An 18,967-nucleotide genomic window follows, 5' to 3' on the forward strand; every position below is an offset into this window, starting at 1 on the left:
GGTCCCCGCCCCCGGAGGCTCCGCCCCGGAGGCCCCGCCCCTATTTGGCCCCGCCCCGGGATCGCCGCCAACGGCCGGGGTCCGCAGCCGACCTCAGGCCCCGCCCCCTGGATCCTCCTCCCTCCTCCCGGCTGCTCGCCCGCCCGCCCGCACCGTCCGGTGGGTGGGCGCCGGGCCGCCTCTACCGGCTGGCGGCGGTGACGCAGCGACCTTGGCCGGGCGGCCCTAGCGAGGACCTACGGGCACCGCAGCGGCGGGGGCTCGGACTTTGACCGGCGCGGGGGGGGCGGAGCGGACTGTCCGCGGGCGGGCAGCAAGATGTTGGCCTTCGCGGCCAGGACCATGGTGAGTGCGGTTGGGAGGACGGCCCAAGTGGCCCTACACGGGAATGGACGGGACGGGAAGGCCACGGGACAGAGCAGGCCAAGCAGCTGCTCCGGGATGAGGAACCGGGCCACCGCGGTGACACAGCAGGGTGGCACTGAGAGGCCGCTGCCCACTGGGGTCGGCAGGTGGAGAAGGGTTCGCGGTGGCGTTTCTCTGGTTTGGCAGAGGAGGAGAGGTGGGTTCGAACCGCTAAATTCTAACGACCTGAAGAGGACAGTGCAAGTCCCTGGCTTCAGGCAGCACCCCCACCCCAAACGCTGTGCCTGCCTGCCGCGCCAGTGTCGAGGGAGACAGGCAAGGAGTGCCCAGCCTGGCACCACCCTGTTACTCAGGCGGCCCTGAACTCATGCCGCCCGTTCTCCGGCTGGCCAGCCTCCTTGGAACTGTCTCGGAAGAATAAATCGCCAAACACCCCAGAGATGTAGCAGGTGTCACCTCCACCAGCCCTACCCCCTGGGCTGGCCTACCCACCTCTGCCCCCACACTTCCCCAGAGAGCATGCTCCCTCCCTGGTTGGGAATCCTGTCCTTGCTGGTCCAGAAATATCTCTGCTTGTATCTCCCCTGCCTGGGCCAAGAAGGATGTTTAAACAGACATTACCAGGCCCAGAGGGGCTGAAGGTACCTGGCTGCCCTGCCGGGAGACCAACTTAGAGGTTCTTCAAGGCTTCCCTGGGCCCTGATGCGCCCCTCCTTATACTTGCCACTGCCACTGTAGGGGCCTTTATGTCATCCATAACCTCCTGGTCATTCCCCAGGAACCACCTGCCTGGCTGAACTGATGGTTTGCCTGCTGGGGAAACTGAGGCAAGGTTTACAGTTAATGCTAAGAGCCCTCCACTCTTGGCCCCCCGGCTTCATGAGCTGAAGCAAAACGAGGGAAACCTGGTCTCCCAAAAGACCTTAAAAGTCCTGAAGATGGGATGGAGGTGAGGGAGTGGGAGGGGACGGGCAGGATTCTTGGTGAGCATTGCCCACCTCTGGCCCTCCCCAGGCCCCGATTCCAGGGCTGACTGAGAGAAAGTGGTGTAATGTTAGCAAGCCAGGTAGTTTCTGCCCTCCAGCCAAGTTTTCCCTCATCAAACAGATCTCAACAGGTGGATTATTAAATAACTTTTGGCCAGCCTCCCTGGGATCGAGCCCAATCAGAGGAGAAAACGAGAACATGTCCTATTCCTCCAGTGCCCACCTCTGAAGGTTTACTTTTGGGAAGCAGGGAGGTAGAGCACCTCTAAAGCAGTGGTTCTCCACCGTCCTAATGCCTCGACTCTTTCATACAGCCCCTCATGTGTGGTGACCCCCCCAACCATAAATTTATGTTCGTTGCTACTTCATCACTGTCATTTTGCTACTGTTATGAATCAGGCCACCCTGTGAAAGGGTCGTTGGACCCCCAAAGGGGTTGAGACCCACAGGTTGAGAACTGCTGTGCTAGAGGCGTAGAAACACCCTACACCTGCTGGAACGAGACCCGGAGCCTGCCTCCCCCTGAATCTTGGCTCTTGTCTTCTCTCTCCAGCCCAGGCAGGTGGCTGCCTCTTGCTAGGCTCTACTCGCCTGCTCAGTAGCACAGTTAGGCTTAGAGATCCAGCCCAAAGCAGACAGACAGACAGGGCTCAGGACCTCAGTCCTGCCATGGAGGACGGGCAGCAGGGAGAGAAGGTATGGAAAGGAGCCTCTGCACTTGCCTCTCCACTGCCTCCGACCCGCCTGTCTTTTGTCCCCTGGCCTCCAGCATCTCTGGGACGCTGTCTCTCCATGCCAGGCTGCTTAGCTCTCTGGCCCCAGCATCGCACTCACCCGTCCCCTCCTCCCACTGCCCAGCTGGCAGGGTCCGAGGCCTGGCCTCACCTGCAAGTGCTGTCCTCTGCTGACTCCCTCTGGTTTTCCCTTCTTCCTATTGCTCAACATGGAAAGGGCTGGGAGTCCAGGAGGGAGGTGGCAGCAGTGCATCCAGGTAGATGGGAGGTCCCTGTTGTGTACCCCCACCCCCACAGATGCCATCCCTTCCAGTTTTGTTCCCAGAGTCCTGCCAAGATCAATGGCCACACCCTGCCCTCCCTTCTCCCTAGCTGCATCTCCAGGCCCCTACAAGATGGGTACACCCACAGCCCCAGGGCTTGGGGCCGGGGCATGTATAGCACCGCCCAGGAGGCTGTCTCTGCCCTCCTGGTGAACACATAAGGGCCCAGGCTGGCAGCTTGGGGTTCTGCAAGGCCTCCTGTCCCACGCTGTGAGAGAATGAGCAGGATGTTCTGCTGCTTGCAGGTGAAGCCCCTAAGCTTCCTCAAGCCCACCTCCCTGACGAAGGTTTCGGGCCGCTTCAAGGCACACCAGGATGCACTGCCTCGGCTGCCCGTGCCCTCCCTGCAGCTCTCACTGGACCACTACCTCAGCGCGCTGCAGCCCATCGTGAGCACAGAGGAGTGGACACAAACCAAGCAACTGGTGGATGAGTTCCGGGCCCCAGGGGGTGTTGGGGACCGCCTACAGAAGGGGCTGGAGCGCCGGGCCAAGAAAACAGAGAACTGGGTGAGTGCCGCAGCAACAGGTGCATGGAGCCCTCATTCTCATGGGAGGGGTCTGCAGACAGGTCCAAGGCATCCCTCACTGGGACCCATGGGCTGCACCCAACTTGTACATCCCAGGCCACCGTGCTGTTCACCCCGAGACTTGGCTGAGTGCTTGTTCTGGCCCCAGGGAGGGCGCTGGGTGAGTGTGGGGCTCGGAGTAGACATCCATGTTTGGGGAGATCAAGGGGGCAGGAGTCACGAAGAGTTTTCCACTTCACTGTAAAGTCCGAAGGGGATCGCCATGGCCCTGAGTCAGAAACCCACAGGCTGGCCCAAGACATCACCCCAAGGGAAGGAAGATGTCAGCATGGTGAACTCAGGGGCCTGGCAGGAAGAAGGTGTGCCGATGGCGGCAAGGGGCCAGGAGGGGCCTGTGGGACCTCCAAGTGGAGATGTGGGATGGGCAGGTGGGACTCTGACCCTGGCGGTCCATGGAATGTCACCCAGTATGTGGGAGTTGTGGTGTGTTGGGTAGCAGGTACCGAGCTGGGGGGTGCTCAGCCTTGGATTCTAGAATCAGGCCACTGGCCCTGGTAGGACCCCAGAGGCTGGGACCCAGTGGGTTTCCAACTTTGGTTTGTTTGCAACTCCCATCTCAAACAGAAGCTGCTGACTGAAGGGGTGGAGGCATCCCCTCTCCACTGGGTGCCCCTTGGGGGTCTCTACCAGCCTCCAGCTCAGTGACTCTCACTGAGGTGGCACTGCCCCTGTGGGGTTTCCTGTCTCCCAAAGCTCCAGCGACTCCTGCCAGTGGAGTAGAGGCTCTTGGCTGGAGAGCAGCCAACTCTGTCCCCAGGGGAAGGGAACGCTAGTCTGACCCAGCCGGCTCTCAGTACCTCCCTAGGTTGTCAGTCTCTGTGATCCACAGAGGAGATAGCTGGAGCGCAGAGAAGTAGACCGAAGCCCAGAGCCACACAGTAGTTCTCAAGAGGACCCTGGGTGATTCAAAGCTCTAGTCCTCTCATGGTAGCCTGCTTTCCAATCTGGGACAGGTCAACCCCGAGCTCTGGGCCCCAGTGCTAGTGGCCAGATCACCTGCCCCAAACAAGCATTCTCCCAAAGAAACCCATGTGGTGAAGGGACACATCCCTCTCTGAGATGTGGAGTGAGAAAGCCCAGCAGGGCCCTCCGTCCCCAAGGGTTAGGGAAGCTGCCAATGAGATGAGGCTTGGGTCTATGCTTTGGTGGGGGGCGAGGGCGGGGGGCCGGGGGTTGCAGTCAGCCTGTAAGCCTTGCTCGTGGCAGTCACCCGGGAGTAGGGACTATGCACAGCTCCAAGACCTGATTCTATGAGTGTGCCCCCCGAGAAACACTGGGTGACCCCCGAGAAACACTGTTGTCCCTGCCAGAAACCACCCTGATGCAGGGCAGAGGACAGACATCGGGAGGAAATGCAGCATTTCTTCCATCCACACCTTGTCACCAGGACAATGATTTACCTGTGCCGGGAGCTTCCCCCTCACAGAGCCCAAACCCTGAGAGCATCCACAGGCTCAGCAGAGGTGTTTGCTTCCCTGTCGTCCCACCCAGGACAGTTCAGTCCACAGAGGACCAGGGTCCGAGGACTGCTCTGCCACCCTGATCCCCTCCTCTCCGCTCCCCTCTCCTCCCTCTTTGGAGACTCTCCAGCTCATCCATTGCCCTTGCTCTGTCTGAATTCCCCCATTTTTCCTCTCTCTGGCTAAGCAGCATTTTTATGGGCAGCAGTACTATCACTAACAGGAACCTTGTAAAATAAAGAAAACTCTTTCTCATTCCTTCTTTCTTCCCCGGGCCAAGCTTTGTGTTTTGGGGGGTTTTTTAAATACTTTTTTGGGGGCTCTTAAATCTCTTATCACAATCCATACATTCCTCCAGTGTGTCAAGCACATTTGCACATATGCCGCTATCATCATTTTCAAAGCATTCTCTTCCCACTTGAGCCCCTGATGTTAGTTCATTTCCTCCCCCTTCCTCCCCCCATCCACCTTCCCTCCCAAACCCTTGATAAGTTATAATTATTATTTCCCTATCTGACTTCGTCCTCCATCCAGTCCAGCTTTGCTTCCTATCATGTTTCCCTCTCAGATTCTTTTTGTTTGGTTTGGTTTTGGGGGTTTCCCCCTCTCAGAGCTAAGGGAATGATGATGGGCGTGTGGTCAGAGGGTTGACGTTGGGGAGTGGTGCTCCAGATCTGAGCTGTCCACCCCACATATGGCCAGCAGCAAGAATGGCCCGGCTCCACTGCAGTGAAACAGCAATAGCTGGGGGGGGGAAATAATAATTTTTAATTAAATAAATAAAGACGAGCTGGGGCGCCCGTCCGTGAGCAGAAACCATCAGAGAAGGAGCACGCAGACATTTCCCACTGAGGGAGCCCGAGGGAAGCCACGAGCAGCCTAGCTCGCGCAGGTTGCCCTGGAGAGAGAGACAGGAAGGCAGGAGGGGCTCCCAGGGTCCCAGGGAAGGAGACAGGCCTAGAGCAAGTGTTTGCGTGAGGGGGACGGAGGTTATGTTAACGGTGGTGGAGTAACCAGGGGAAAGGTAGGGATGGTGTAACATGCAGAGTGCACTCCGCATCAAGTGAAACAGTGTCCTACCCCTGCAGCCCAGTCCATTTCAGCTCAGAGATAGCAGCCGTGTTGGACAGAGTACAGTGACTGCCTGGGGTTGCGAGGTTATGCGTCCTTACAGATGGCCTCACCTTTCTCCCATGAAGCGGCTTGTGGGGTTTGAACCGCTGGCCTTCTGGTTAGCCCACCACATTCCCGAGGCTCCTTCATTGTACCCCTCATTCATGGGGTTGATTCTGACTCATAGCCACCCTACAGGGCAGAGTAGAAGGGCCCCTTGGGGGCTGCCGAGAATGTAGATCTCAGTGAGAGCGGTCAGCTTCCTCTTCCTCCTGCAGAGGGGCTGGGGGGTCCACAGGGCAGTGTGGAGCCCACGACGCCCCTGGCTCCCTGCCTGGAGATTTGTTTGTTGTGTATGTTTCACCACCATGTGAGAGAGAGAATCAGAAGTGTCGTCCGACAAGGCACGCAGAGTCTGCGGTTGGCAGAGGGCCCAGCCAGGTCCCCTCCGATTCCTGATGAGTGGCCCTTTCCCCTCAGCTCTCCGAGTGGTGGCTCAAGACGGCGTACCTCCAGTACCGCCAGCCTGTGGTCATCTACTCCAGCCCCGGCCTGGTGTTGCCCAAGCAGGACTTTGTGGATCTGCAGGGTCAGCTGCGGTGAGTGGTTGGTGCTGGGGGCTGGTTGGGGAGAGGACCAGCCAGCAGCCAGAGGGTAAGACTCCAAGCATTGTCAAGGTCCCCAGGGAAGAGGAGGAGCGGTGGGCTCACCTTCATCCCCAAAATTAGGTTTCTGTGAAGTGGGGAGCATCAGCCTTTGTTTACAGGTGGGGAAACTGAGGCATAGAACCGGCCAAGGTCGTAGTTGAGCATGGACCCAGTTGGGCTAGGGGGCAGGGTTTCTCTAGCAGCAAAGTCTCCTGTTAGCCACCGAGTCACCAAGACCCCTAAGCCTTGGGGTCCCCCGCCCCATTACAATCTAGGCATTCACTTTCTCCTGGGTTCTAGGTTTGGCCACAAGGATGACCTTTGTACACAGTCTTCTGGCCCACATTCGGCCACATCACCTTTCCCTGGCCTCTGTTCCAGTCCTCTCAGGGATAAAAATAGCCTGGGGATCTCCTTCCGCTGCTCTGGCTACCACCTGCTGCCCTTAAAGGGACCTGGACACCCTGGGGAAGAGAGAGTGGGTTCAGACCCAAGGACTTAGTTAGAGACCAAGGGCAGCTCCCGGCCTCAGACTGGCTGGTGTCATCAGGAAGCCCCCCTTCAGACCCAGAACATCCAGGGAGGGAGGTGGCTCAGGAGCCCCAGGAGCCAGAGGGGAGCATGGGTTTTCCACAGCCCCAGGTCCCTCCATAAGCAACGCTTCAGGGCAGATGACACCCCATAGGCCGACGCAGGCTGTTGCTCAGGACCTGGGGCCATGGTGTGGAAGCTGCCAGCACTGCCCCTGAATCCAGCCCAAATCCTGTTGCCATACGTTAGCCGTGATGCGTTGTGCCAGCCCTTGGCCAATAGCTCCTCCCTGCGTGCACACCTCCCTTCTAGAGATGGCAAGAGCAGCGGCTCAGGCTGCGAGAGTGAAGCAATCAGCCCGCCGTGCCCTCCCGCTGTGGGCGGTGCAATCACACCTGATCTCCTCTGCTTGCTCCCCAGGTTTGCGGCCAAGCTCATTGAGGGTGTGTTGGATTTCAAGGCCATGATCGACAAGTACGTAGCCCCCACCCCACCCTCTCCAGCCCCCTCCCAGAACATACCTATTTAACACAGCCACTCCACACTGGCCTGCCACCTGGGTAGTAAGTCCTTTGCGCCTGCTGCTGTGACTGCCTCCCAATGACATTGTCCTGGGAGCCCCCCCCCCCAAGTGCGCCACCCCAGCCTGTTGCTCTCATTGCAGACCGAGCCTGGGGTTTGCAGAGTGCCTCCCAGGAGGGCCAGCCTCGGAGAGCATGCCCCAGCCCTGCCACCAGGGGCCTGTCTCAAGAGCCCCACTGACCAGGTCCCTCCTTCCAGTCCTCCTCTCCCCACATCCTGGGTCCAGTGGCGGCGGCCTCACTATCCCTCTGTGCCCACAGTGAGACCCTGCCTGTGGAGTACCTGGGGGGCAAGCCGCTGTGCATGAACCAGTACTACCAGATTCTGTCCTCCTGCCGTGTGCCAGGCCCCAAGCAGGACTCGGTTGTCAACTTCAGCAAGACCAAGAAGCCGCCCATGCACATCACCGTGGTACACAACTACCAGGTGGGGAACCTGCCACCCACCACTGTGGACCCCCACCTGACCGGCTAGGGGGGTAGAGCAAGGCCCAGCATGTTCCTTCACTGGCACAACCATTGACTCCCAGGAATGGGTGTGTGGGCCTCGCCGCCCCCGCTGGGTGCCCAGGCCTCCTCCCCTCCCGCTGGGCCTGAGTCCCCAGGCCCTGGGCTCCCTCCCCCATCCCTGGACCGGAGCAGCAGTGGCTGAGGCCCAGAGGAGGCTGGTATAGGGAGGTGACCACCTTCTCTCCGACCCCGGGCAGTTTTTTGAAGTGGACGTGTACCACAGCGACGGGACGCCCCTGACCTCGGACCAGCTCTTTACGCAGCTGGAGAAGGTGTGGAACTCATCGCTGCAGACAAACAAGGAGCCCGTGGGCATCCTCACCTCCAACCACCGCAACTCCTGGGCCAAGGCGTACAACACGCTCGTCAAAGGTGCCGCCCCAGCAGGGAGGCTGGGGCCCACACTGAGCCCACTCCTCTGACTGCTGCCCCACATACAGAGGACGAGCCAGGGCTCCTTCCGACAGTTCCCCTTGGGGGTCCATTCTGCATCCTCCTGCGGAGGAGCCCAGCTCTGCCTCCACACCCACTCAGCCCTTAGCCTGCAGACCCTCCAGCTGCCAGGGAAGGGTCCCCAGAGTCAGGCCGCCCCTCTGGGTGGCACTCCCTGCCACGCTGGTTTCCCCGGGTGGCCTCAGGCTTCTGTTGCCTCCGTGAGTTTGACCCCTTCCTCACAGAGGGCTGTGAGACTCGAGTCCTTTACCCCCATGCCCAGTGCCCCAGAATGTTCCAGACGCCAAGCCTCGCCCCCCACCCCTGTAGGCAGCAGAGGGGTCCCGTGGGCTGGGAGAACCCCACCACCACCACCCACCCCCACTCCCTGCCCACAGACAAGGTGAACCGGGAGTCAGTGCGCTCCATCCAGAAGAGCATCTGCACCGTGTGCCTGGACGCGCCCATGCCAAGGGTCTCGGAGGACACATACCGCAGCCACGTGGCCGGCCAGATGCTGCACGGCGGGGGCGGCAAGCTCAACAGCGGCAACCGCTGGTTCGACAAGACACTGCAGGTGGGCCTCCCTGTCCATGCCCCCCTCAGACCCCCTCCCCCAACCCGGCCTCCGGCTCATAAAGCAAGCAGGAAGCCAGCAAGCTGGACGCAGCTGTAATTATTGGGCAGCAGCAGCCTGTCATGATAGGGTCCGGATTATTAGAGAAGCCACCGGATGCTCTTCTTCCGGACCTGGGTAGAGAGCTCAGGACCCATGACTTTCCCGCTTGGTGCCTCTAAAATGGGGGGGTGGTAGAAACACCACCTACCCCGCCCGCCGCAGGGTCACTGCCAGGGCCCAGGGCGGCACGCTGAAGCAGGGTAGCTGTTGGGATTTTACAGGAGGGAGGGGCTCAGCTCTGCCCTCGAGGGCTGACGGGCACTCCACCCCCACCCCACAGTTCATCGTGGCAGAAGACGGCTCCTGTGGGCTTGTGTACGAGCACGCAGCGGCCGAGGGCCCCCCCATTGTGGCACTCTTGGACCATGTCATCGAGTTCACGTGAGTGCAGGTCCTCCCCGCCCCCTCCCCGGTGCCTGGGGACAGGGCTCTCGGCCAGGCCAACAAAGGAGGCCCGCCGGGGGCATGGGTGCACACTAAGACCTGGACTCGGCCACTACTAGTTGTGTGACTTTGGGACATCTCTTCTCTCCAGCCCTCAGTGGGGCCAGCTGGGGGGGCTGACCCCATCCAGCTTCAGGGAACCTGCACTCCCCACCCCAGCCCAGGCACGTGGAGGCCTGACCCCGTGTTCCATGCAGGAAGAAGCCCGAGCTGGTGCGGTCACCCATGGTGCCCCTGCCCATGCCCAAGAAGCTGCGCTTCAACATCACCCCAGAGATCAAGAGCGACATCGAGAAGGCCAAGCAGAACCTGGGCATGTGAGTCCTGCCCCAGGTCTCTCCCCTCTCTTCCCCTCCCATCCCGTACCCTGCTCTGGCAGCCCCTGGAGTGAGCCAGAGCTACTGGGGACCCGCCCCCTCCTTCTCCCATCCCCTCCCACCTGCAAGCCTGCGCCTCAGGTGCCTGCCTGACGTGCCCTTGGGCCCCTGCCCTGCTCGCAGCATGATCCAGGACCTGGACATCACGATGGTGGTGTTCCACCACTTTGGAAAAGACTTCCCCAAGTCTGAGAAGATGAGCCCGGACGCCTTCATCCAGATGGCCCTGCAGCTGGCCTACTACAGGTGCGCCCTGCTGCCTGCTCACCGGGGGCAGGGGGCAGTGGACCAACTGGGAGGGTGCTCAGCCCCGTCTCCCACCCAGGATCTACGGGCAGGCGTGTGCCACCTACGAAAGTGCCTCCCTGCGCATGTTCCACTTGGGCCGCACTGACACCATTCGCTCGGCTTCCATGGACTCGCTGGCCTTTGTCAAGGCCATGGATGACGCCAATGTGGTGGTGAGTGGCCCCCTTCCGGCAGGCCACCCGCTCACCGCATCCTGACGGAGTGAGGTCCTGTGACATTCCAGCCCTACAGAGAGCGCCTGGCTTAGGGCTGAGCTCCCTGCAGCCAACAAAGAATCAGAACCATTCCATCCTTCACTCACTAGGGTCACCAGAAGGCAGAGCTGCTTCGGAAGGCCGTGCAGGCCCATCGAAACTACACCGACCTGGTGAGTGAGGCTCACCGGCATCCCCTAGCCACGGTCTCTCCGTCTGTCCCGCTCGATAGCAAATGACCACCAGTGTTCAGCTAGAAGCAGCACTGCCCTGTGCAGTTCCTTTTTAAAAGTAGAGAAATTGAGGCTGGGCCCACAGCTAGCACCGGCACCTGATCCTGTATCCTGTGCCTGCCCTCCGATGGGGAGGCCGCAGCAGCCTGGGCTCTCGGACCCGGTAATGTCTGAGCGCTGGTCCCGCGGCAGCCCCTGGCCGGGCCGGCTCCTGTGTAGACGTCCACTTAGCCCTCACTGCCGCCCTGCGGGGACCAGCTCTGGTGGCATAGTGGGTCACCTGCTGGAGGGCTCACCTCAAGGTCAGCATTTCGAACTTCTACTCCCGTGAAGAGTTAGTTTGGCAGTTCTGCCCTCTGCGGGAGGCTCTGTGTGTGTCCACAGCCACCTGACGGCAGGCAGGGGTCTGTTCCCTGTGGACTGGCCGCCCTGTGAGGTGAACGCAGCAACTGTCCCCACTTTGCACATGCAGACACCGAGGCTCCAAGACAGAAGTGGCCTGCCCACCCCCCGGCCCCAGAGCCAGGACGTGCCAGGCCACCCTGCTCCAGAGCCCAGACTCTTTAAGTCGTGTCCTATACACTGTCTCTCTTGGCAGGTTTCTGCCCCTTCCTGTGCCTTGGTTTCCCTGTCTGTGATGTGAGGGCTCCCCTGGTGGGACATTCTGGTCTCAAGATTCCCAAATGGATGGGGGGGTGCTGCCGCCCACGGGCTTCTGAGGAGAGCAGGGACACCCTGCCCCCACTCCTGAAGGCCCACGTTTCTGCAGGCCATCCGAGGGGAGGCGTTTGACCGGCATCTGCTAGGCCTGAAGCTTCAGGCCATCGAGGACCTGGTGAGCATGCCCGACATCTTCATGGACACCTCCTATGCCATCGCCATGCACTTCAACCTCTCCACCAGCCAGGTGGGCTGCTCGCCCAGACCCTCCCCAAGTCCTCATCGGGGGGCAGGGAGGGAAGAGGGCTTTCGGGGAGCTGAGGGGGTGTTCACTAAGGGGAACTAAGGCCTGACCGGTGTGGGTGCCGAGGCCACCAGGGCCTGCTTGTGCAGGCTGAGAAGGGGCCCTGGGGCCAGAGACACAATGAGAGAGTTGGCCATGTTCCAGCCCGTGCCGGCTGTGCTGTGGGTAGAAAGAAGGGTGAGAGAAAGCCTGGTCCTATCAGGGAAGGTTCAGTAGTGGAGCTGACAACAGAAGTGGTCCCTGCAGGAGGACAAGAGGGAGGGCCCCCTGTGCTGGATGCTGTGGTGCAAAAGTCTAGAGACCCCGGAAGGCAGGCTGGGCTGGGGAGCCAGCTGGGAGGGAGGGGGTGAGCTGTACAATATGCTGTCCCCAGGTCCCCTCCAAGACAGACTGCGTCATGTTCTTTGGGCCCGTGGTGCCAGACGGCTACGGCGTTTGCTATAACCCCATGGAGGCCCACATCAACTTCTCCGTGTCAGCCTACAACAGCTGTGCCGAGACCAACGCCGCGCGCCTGGCCCACTACCTGGAGAAGGCCCTCCTGGACATGCGCGCCCTGATGCAGAGCCACCCCCGGGCCAAGCTCTGAGCCCACAGCTTCTGTGCTGAGGGGGGCCTCCCTTCCCTCTGGCTCCCCCAGATCTGACTGAGTCAAGGGGATAGGATAGCCCCTCATGAGACTGGTTGGCCCAAGCCAAGTGCCTTCCACGGGTCATCTCAACGCCTGCTCTGACCCTCGAGTGTGGGGTGCGCTCAGAGGTTGAGCGGTGGTAGAGTCCAGGCCCCTTCCAGACACCCACCTCAGGCCAGCATTGTGAGCCTGGGTCACAGTCCCTGTCCTCACCAGCTCCACTGTGGTCAGGCCCTGCTCTCTCTCCTCTCCAGAGGCAGCTGATATCCACTGAGCTGATCTCCACTCTGTCCAGAACCTGGAGACAGGCCACTGCCCAGAGCTGAGGGGGCCTAGGCCACTGGGGCCTCTCTGCGAGCAACACCTGACAGGCCCAGGGTTGGGCACCACCGGGTGAGGATGAAGCCCGGGGCCTCCCTCCGCCCTATGTCAGGGTGCTTGCTGTTCCCCGAGGGTGGCCTCGGGCTCTGGTTCATAACGTGACTCAGCAGCCCACCCCTCTCACTTCCACCAAGCTGGAGCCCCTGGCCGTGCTCACGGCCGCTGTATGTTATCACCAGAGGAGGGGCTCAATAAAGGGACACTGTTAGTAAAGAGATGCTGCAGGGGAGCGGGCAGGTCGGGTGGGACGGACACCTGGTTGGTCTGCAGCCAGTGCCAAGCAGCCAGCGGGAACCCGAGGGCTCAGAGGAGGTCAGGGGCGGCTGCTCAGGTCAGGAGCCAAAGTCCAGCTCCAACCAAGTGCCAGGCACAGCCCTGCCCTTACCCACACAACCACTGGCATGGACCTCTCAGAGCCCTGTAGGTGGGGGGTGCACCTCTGTAAGATGTTCCATCCGGTGGTGGACTGGCAGCCTGGGCTGACATCCAGGCCCTCCCCCAGGCGCCTCTCGCAGCTCCCTGGTGAGGACAATGGAAAATGGTGGTAGAGCAGGCAGGTGTTCTGCCTCCAGCCCTTCCTGCCCTTTGACCAGAACTCTCCACCCTCCACCCCTACATACCTACTGAGGTGATTGTGAAATAGCCCCCTGAGGATGGACCTGTTTTTCAGATAAGGAAACCAAGGTTGAGAAGTGAAGGTCACCTGGCCACTAGGTGGCAGAGTGGAGATCCCCTGAAGTCAGGCTTGCCCATTCAGCCCAGGGTCCTATTGGTTCCTAAAGGCTGAGCCCCCACTCTGCACCCCCCCCACACACACACACCCTGAGCATTGGTGGAAAATGTGCACGGTGCTCGTGACCTGGTGCCTGTGAGTCCTGCGCCAGGTGAATCTGCAGCCTCAGTGAATCTCCCAGCGCATCTGTCCCCAACTACATATAAAGGGGCCCTACCTCCACAGGTGAGGCCTGGAGAGGACATGCCCCTTACTATGGAACCTCAGGGAGGGAGGGGCTGGTCTTCTGAGGCCAGACACCTGGAGGAGGAGGCCAGACCCAGAAGAAAGCCCCACTGTGGCTTTGCTCCTGAGCTCCAGCAAGTGTGGGCCTTCCGAGGGTAACTGGGAGTCTTGGGAAACTTAGGCCACCCAGCAGGATGTAGCGGCTTCTTGCACAGCCCAACCTGGGGCAGCAGGAAGAGGGAGACCCAGGGAAAGGGCACAGCCAGGCCAACCGGAACCATACATGTCTGAACTCCCTGCTCCAAATTACCCTTCAGCAGCAATGGCCTCCCTTCACCTCGGAGCTCCTGGAGCTCTCGCTGTCCGGAGTAGCACCCACAATTCTTTGGGGCATCAAGTACTAAAACCATCCCAGTCCCCGTTGAAAGGAATGCAGAAGAGGGTGGAGAAATGAAGATGGTCGTCCTGAGGGCGGGGCCCGTGACCTCACAATTCGAGTGGTGGGTTTGGGAATAAAGATCTTCAAAGGTTCCTGGGGACACAGGGAAGTAGGTTGCCGTGGCAGCACGTGGGAAGCTGAAGGCACTTCCAGATATGGACCCATAAAGTCACGAGGTGGCCCCGAGGCCAAAGATTCCAGGGAAGCCCTCAACAATTTTGTGTGTGCGTGTGTGCCAAAGAACTGTTTGAAGCATATTTTATATTTCCATTTGAAATGCAATAAAGGGGAAGACAGTTGGCGGTCATTTAAATCCTCTACACGGATAGAGATCCAAGTTGACACAGCCTTGATTTTGGATCTGTGTCCCCGGAATGTCGTGGCCATGTGGGAAAGGGCCCCGGAAGAGCAAGAGCGTGTATGTGACAAACTCCCACCATTCATATGTTAAGGAGTCTGGGAAGCCAGGGCTCCCATGGAAGGAACCTTCACATTTGTGGGTTGGAGATGCGTCCTACTCACGGTTTCCTAAGTAAATCATTCCCTCCAATGTCTCTCATCACACCAAATTCACTATACTCGTGAAAGTCAACTGCTTGAAGGCTATCTGTCTCAAGGTTGTCAGTCACGAAAAGCAACCAGACTCAATTATCTGTCCCACTCCAAGTATGGCCCACTCCCTTCTGACAAGGGTCGTAGGTTGTCTGCACCCCACCACCACCCCAAAAGAGTTCAAAACTGCTAAGGTCAAGCCAGCTCAGTCAGCCAGGGTTCTAACAGCTGCCATCAACTCGAGCCCGTCCCTCTTGTTACAGATGTGTCTTCCTGTCACACGCACCTCTAATGCCTCCCTTCCTAGTGCATATCCACTCCTAGGGCTTTCCCCTCCTGTCACGTGTGCCTCTTGAACAACCCCTCCCTGTTACGGATGTGCTTACCTTGGCCTGCGTGCCCGAGAACCTCGTGAGAATGCATGAACCCCTCCCTCCCTGCCCAGACCTGGTTCAATTGTGGAGCTTTATCTTGTCTGATGCCTCAATTGACCCCTCAAGTACACAGCCCCCCATGAACCCATTCGGCTGTGGGGAGGCTGGTGCCCTACGTGGCCGAAACCAAGGGGCAGATGTGGAGCGATGTCAATCTTGAGGGCCAAAAGCCCACAAGACCTTGGACAAAGGTCAACGAAGGGGTCAGGCTTTAACCCGTCACGGCGTCTGAAGACATGTTGGGCTGGGTTTCTTTTAGGGGAGCAGGTGGGGCTGCCAAGAGGTAAGGAATGATTAAAGGGGGCTGGGCTGGGGGTGGGGATGAGGCAAGGATGGGGAGGCCAGGCTGGCCTCAGGCTCGGATGGGGCTGGCATGTCCTGGGGATAGAGGAAAATGTGGGTTTGTCGGAATGAGGCCCAAGAGAAGGGGTTGGGATGGGTTCTTTTCCAGTGCTCTGCGGGGAGCATCAGCAAGCTTGTGAGCACCTTAGCTTTCCCTTTAATTCATCTGCCAGAGCCCACTTTAAGAGTTCTCTATTCCCTGGAAATAATTTCAAGTTTAAAATAGTGGAGTACATTCTTTCAGCTCTCTGCTTTTGACTCTTGTCAGTGGTGCGGGTCATCAAGACTTTGACAGAGTGATGGGGCTAGCACATTGGAAACAGGTCATAGTTGGGTGGGGGGATAAAAGCACCATTCTTAAGAAGGAGGCATGGATTCTCTCCTGAGTTTAATTCATAATATAGAGTGGTGTCTTTGGGAAATGGTCGGTTTTAAAGATCTAATTATGCATAATAAATTGAGTATTGGAATTTCACAGTAACATTTCAACAGTCTTAAATTGTGTATCTTTTTTAATTGTTGAGAATTTTAGAGAAACTTTAGTTGGTAACAACTTATTAAGTGCCAATTTCAGAAAGTAACAAATTACAGTTTCTTAATAACAGACCTACATTTATTTAATGAAGGACAAACTTATCTACTGGTTAACCTGTACTTGTTAGTCAAACCGAAAATAAGGTGGATTACAAGATATTGAGGGTGGGGGTGAGAATTAGCCTGCAGAATCAATAAATTTCCATTATTTGCTGTAATCTCATTTTTGAACATGGATTGGAAACCACTACAAATGAATTCACATTATAATCCTAGAGTAGGTACTGGATGCTAGAGAGGTGTTGAACAAAAGTTCCTTTTTTTCCCCAAAAGTTCCTTCTTAAATCTGTATATATCTGCTACCTTAAAAACAAAAACAAAAAACTACTTAGAAAAAAACAGGTAATCATTAAAATGTCCATAAGCTAATCCTTGGATTCTAACAAATATTCCATTCATTCTAGAATATTTCATTTTAGATTTTTATTTTTAATTGGAAGTATCAAATCTCAAGTTTCCTAGAAAGCCTGGAGTGAGCTATGGTCAGAACGTCACTTGCTGGAAGCGTCTCCCACTAGCTCTCCTTTCATGGGAGGAGTTTCTGGCCCGTGCCAGGGGTGAGACTCTCTGGTACTGACTTTGAGACCACAAGGGTCATGGCAATGGTGGGTGACTGAGGGACAAATTCAGCTCAATTTGGGTCTAATTTCCTGTTACCCCTTGAGATAGTTAAGGCTTATAGTGCCAACCTGGCCAATGAACACATGGGATTAGATAGAGAGCCTGGCCTCTCTCTTGCTCTGTCATCAGACCAGTGTGCGGCTGCCTTGCTTATTCTGTGCCTCCATGTGCAAGCTACACTACATCTGGGACAGCTTACCCGAGGACTGTGTTGCTGTAATTTGAGGTTCCTTCAAGACCTGCTTCACCACGCTACTAGAATATACATTTCTTGAGCTGGGGACGGTCGGACCCTGTCATCTGGCTGACTGTTGGTGACCTGCCTTGTTTGCTGCCTGTGCCGGGATAGCCTGAATCTCTCTACAGAGGACAACCCGGCGGCCCTCAAGACTTGAAAGACTGCCAGTGTCTCACAACTCTCTCATGGGAGTGAGTTGCACTGACCCATTTGTACTGCTTCATAATTTAATCAACTATTTATGTTATCTAAATATATATAAATTATTAGTGTTCTGGTTTTGTTTCTCTAGAGCAGGGGTCCTCAAACTTTTAAAACAGGGGGCCCATTCACTGTCCCTCAGACCCATTGGAGGGCCGGACTATAGTTTAAAAAAAAACTATGAACAACTTCCTATGCACAACTGCACATATCTTATTTTGAAGTTAAATACAAACGGGGCAAAAACACCTGATGGACCGGATTAAGGTCGTCAGTGGGCTGCATGTGGCCCATGTATCCCTCACACTTAGGTCTTCAGTCACTAGGTGCCAGGAGCCATTTTTCTGGCTGCTCTGTTGTGTTCTTTTCTGCATGACGTGGGAGCAGACACAACCCAAAGGAGAAAACATCGTCTTGGTCAGTCAAGCAAAATGTCTGCTTCAAATATCAAACATTATTTTGAAGGAAGTTAAAAATACTAAGTGCTTGGATATCCTTTTTTCCTGTGGAAGTTTTTCACCTATACACACGCGCACACACGCATTTTGTCCAGGAGCTATGCTAGAGTTGGTTGCCACCTCGACCCCCCTTTAGAAATGGTTCTTCACGCTGGGATTTTAGAAGCTTGGAAATCTTTTTCAAGAGTTCAAAATAATGAAAGGCGGTCCCTAAATTTTCTGTATTTCATCACTTTTGTTTTTTCCAAGAACAGCAGTAGCATTTGAAACCTGCTGCTGACCAGCATTTCCTCTATTAAAAATGTTCTTTTTAAAGAAAAACATGTTTGAAAGTCTCTGATTAGCCATAGAATGGGTCTTCACTGAGAAGTGTGAGCTGTTTTTCTTTGTGAAAACCTGGGAACGTGCAAGTGTGGGTGTCAATTTGCATTGAAACAATGTAACTTTGCCTTTTAAAATAGTGGAGAAAATAGTAAACCCCCCACCCCATTCTTTAAAATAGGAAACCAATTTAGTCTGTCCCTGATCATCCCAATGTATCTGATGAACTGTCTCCATCATCTGTTGCTTCTACTGCTGCTGTCTCACACCCTTTGAACCTGGGTATCTGTCTCCATTCTGGTTATAGAATTTACTGATTATTTACCCGAGTTGAGTTGAAGTCTAGGATGAAGGGTTGCTACACTACCTGGGCTCCCTAGTCTGAAACCACCTGCACTGAAATGCCGTCAAGGGGCTACAGAGTCCTGGAGCAGGAGCCCTCTGGTGGAGTGGTTCTGCGCCGGCTACGGGCAGGCAGGTCAGCGGCTGAGACCACTGGCAGCTCCCACAGGAGGGCGCGTGGCTTCTATTCCTGTTGACCAGAGTGCTCGCCTGCCCTGAGGCTGCGCCGGAATGGGGAGCTGTTGAGCTCTGAGGTGGGAGACCTGGTGGCAGGAGTGCATTACATACTGGGGTGCTAAATTCTCATCTACCAGCCTCTCAGCAGGAAAACAAGCTTTCGGCTCCCGGCACAAGTCATAGCCTGGGAACCCCTCGGCCGTTCTCCTGTGTCCTACCGGGTCACCGGGGGGTCTGAATGCCCTCGGTCAAGGGTGGTGGGTCTCAGTGCGATGCACCACTTGAGAGAGCCAGTGGTGCAGGGGGTGAAGCCCTGAACACAAAGCTGACCGCCCTAGGGGAGAAAACAGGCTGGCTGCTCCTGTGCAGATGGACAGATGGAACAGTAGTGCTTGTCTCTTCTGTGGGGTCTGTGGGGGCCAGGTCCAACTCCACGAGGGGGGGAACAGGCCTCGGGAGAGACAGACCCCCCAATTTCAAGCCCACAGGAGAACTAAAGTTACTGATTCTCCCGCAGCAGGAGGTCTGGCACGATGACGCTGTCACATGCCAATAGCCCGGGCTTTGCCGAGTGTATGTGCACCTCACACCGACGAGGCTCCCAAGGCCTCACCGAGGGGCAGCTACTGTTTCCAAAGGGAGGTGCACCCTCCACAAGTGAGAGTTAATCCAAATGGAGCTGTTTATCCCAGCAGACGTCCCAGTCCTGATGGCACGGGAAGGGCAGGTGACCTCGGTTCTACTGTGGGAGCCTGTGCTGGCAGAGAGCACCCAGCGGGCCAGGTTGGAACTACAAAGGAGTGATC

The 18,967-nt window shown here is 57.1% G+C and overlaps 1 protein-coding gene across 2 annotated transcripts; it reads left to right on the forward strand.

Annotated features, from left to right (window-relative positions):
* The first annotated feature begins 117 nt into the window (after nt 1-117).
* On the forward strand, nt 118-12,697 carry CRAT (carnitine O-acetyltransferase). 2 transcript variants are annotated; one of them, XM_075560660.1, is made up of 14 exons: nt 118-345; nt 2,655-2,918; nt 6,052-6,170; nt 7,170-7,223; nt 7,592-7,757; nt 8,038-8,212; nt 8,671-8,849; nt 9,232-9,332; nt 9,593-9,712; nt 9,896-10,018; nt 10,098-10,233; nt 10,386-10,448; nt 11,278-11,415; nt 11,846-12,697. In XM_075560660.1, the coding sequence occupies exons 1-14, from the start codon at nt 319-321 to the stop codon at nt 12,059-12,061; spliced, it is 1,881 nt and encodes a 626-aa protein (XP_075416775.1). In that variant the 5' UTR covers nt 118-318; the 3' UTR covers nt 12,062-12,697. The 2 variants fall into 2 exon arrangements, with proteins under 2 accessions (XP_075416775.1, XP_075416776.1); XM_075560661.1 differs by lacking the exon at nt 118-345 and adding an exon at nt 1,921-2,048.
* Nucleotides 12,698-18,967: the final 6,270 nt, after the last annotated feature.

This window comes from Tenrec ecaudatus, chromosome 10 (genome assembly GCF_050624435.1).
Source record: "Tenrec ecaudatus isolate mTenEca1 chromosome 10, mTenEca1.hap1, whole genome shotgun sequence".
Taxonomy (NCBI): Eukaryota; Metazoa; Chordata; class Mammalia; order Afrosoricida; family Tenrecidae; genus Tenrec; species Tenrec ecaudatus.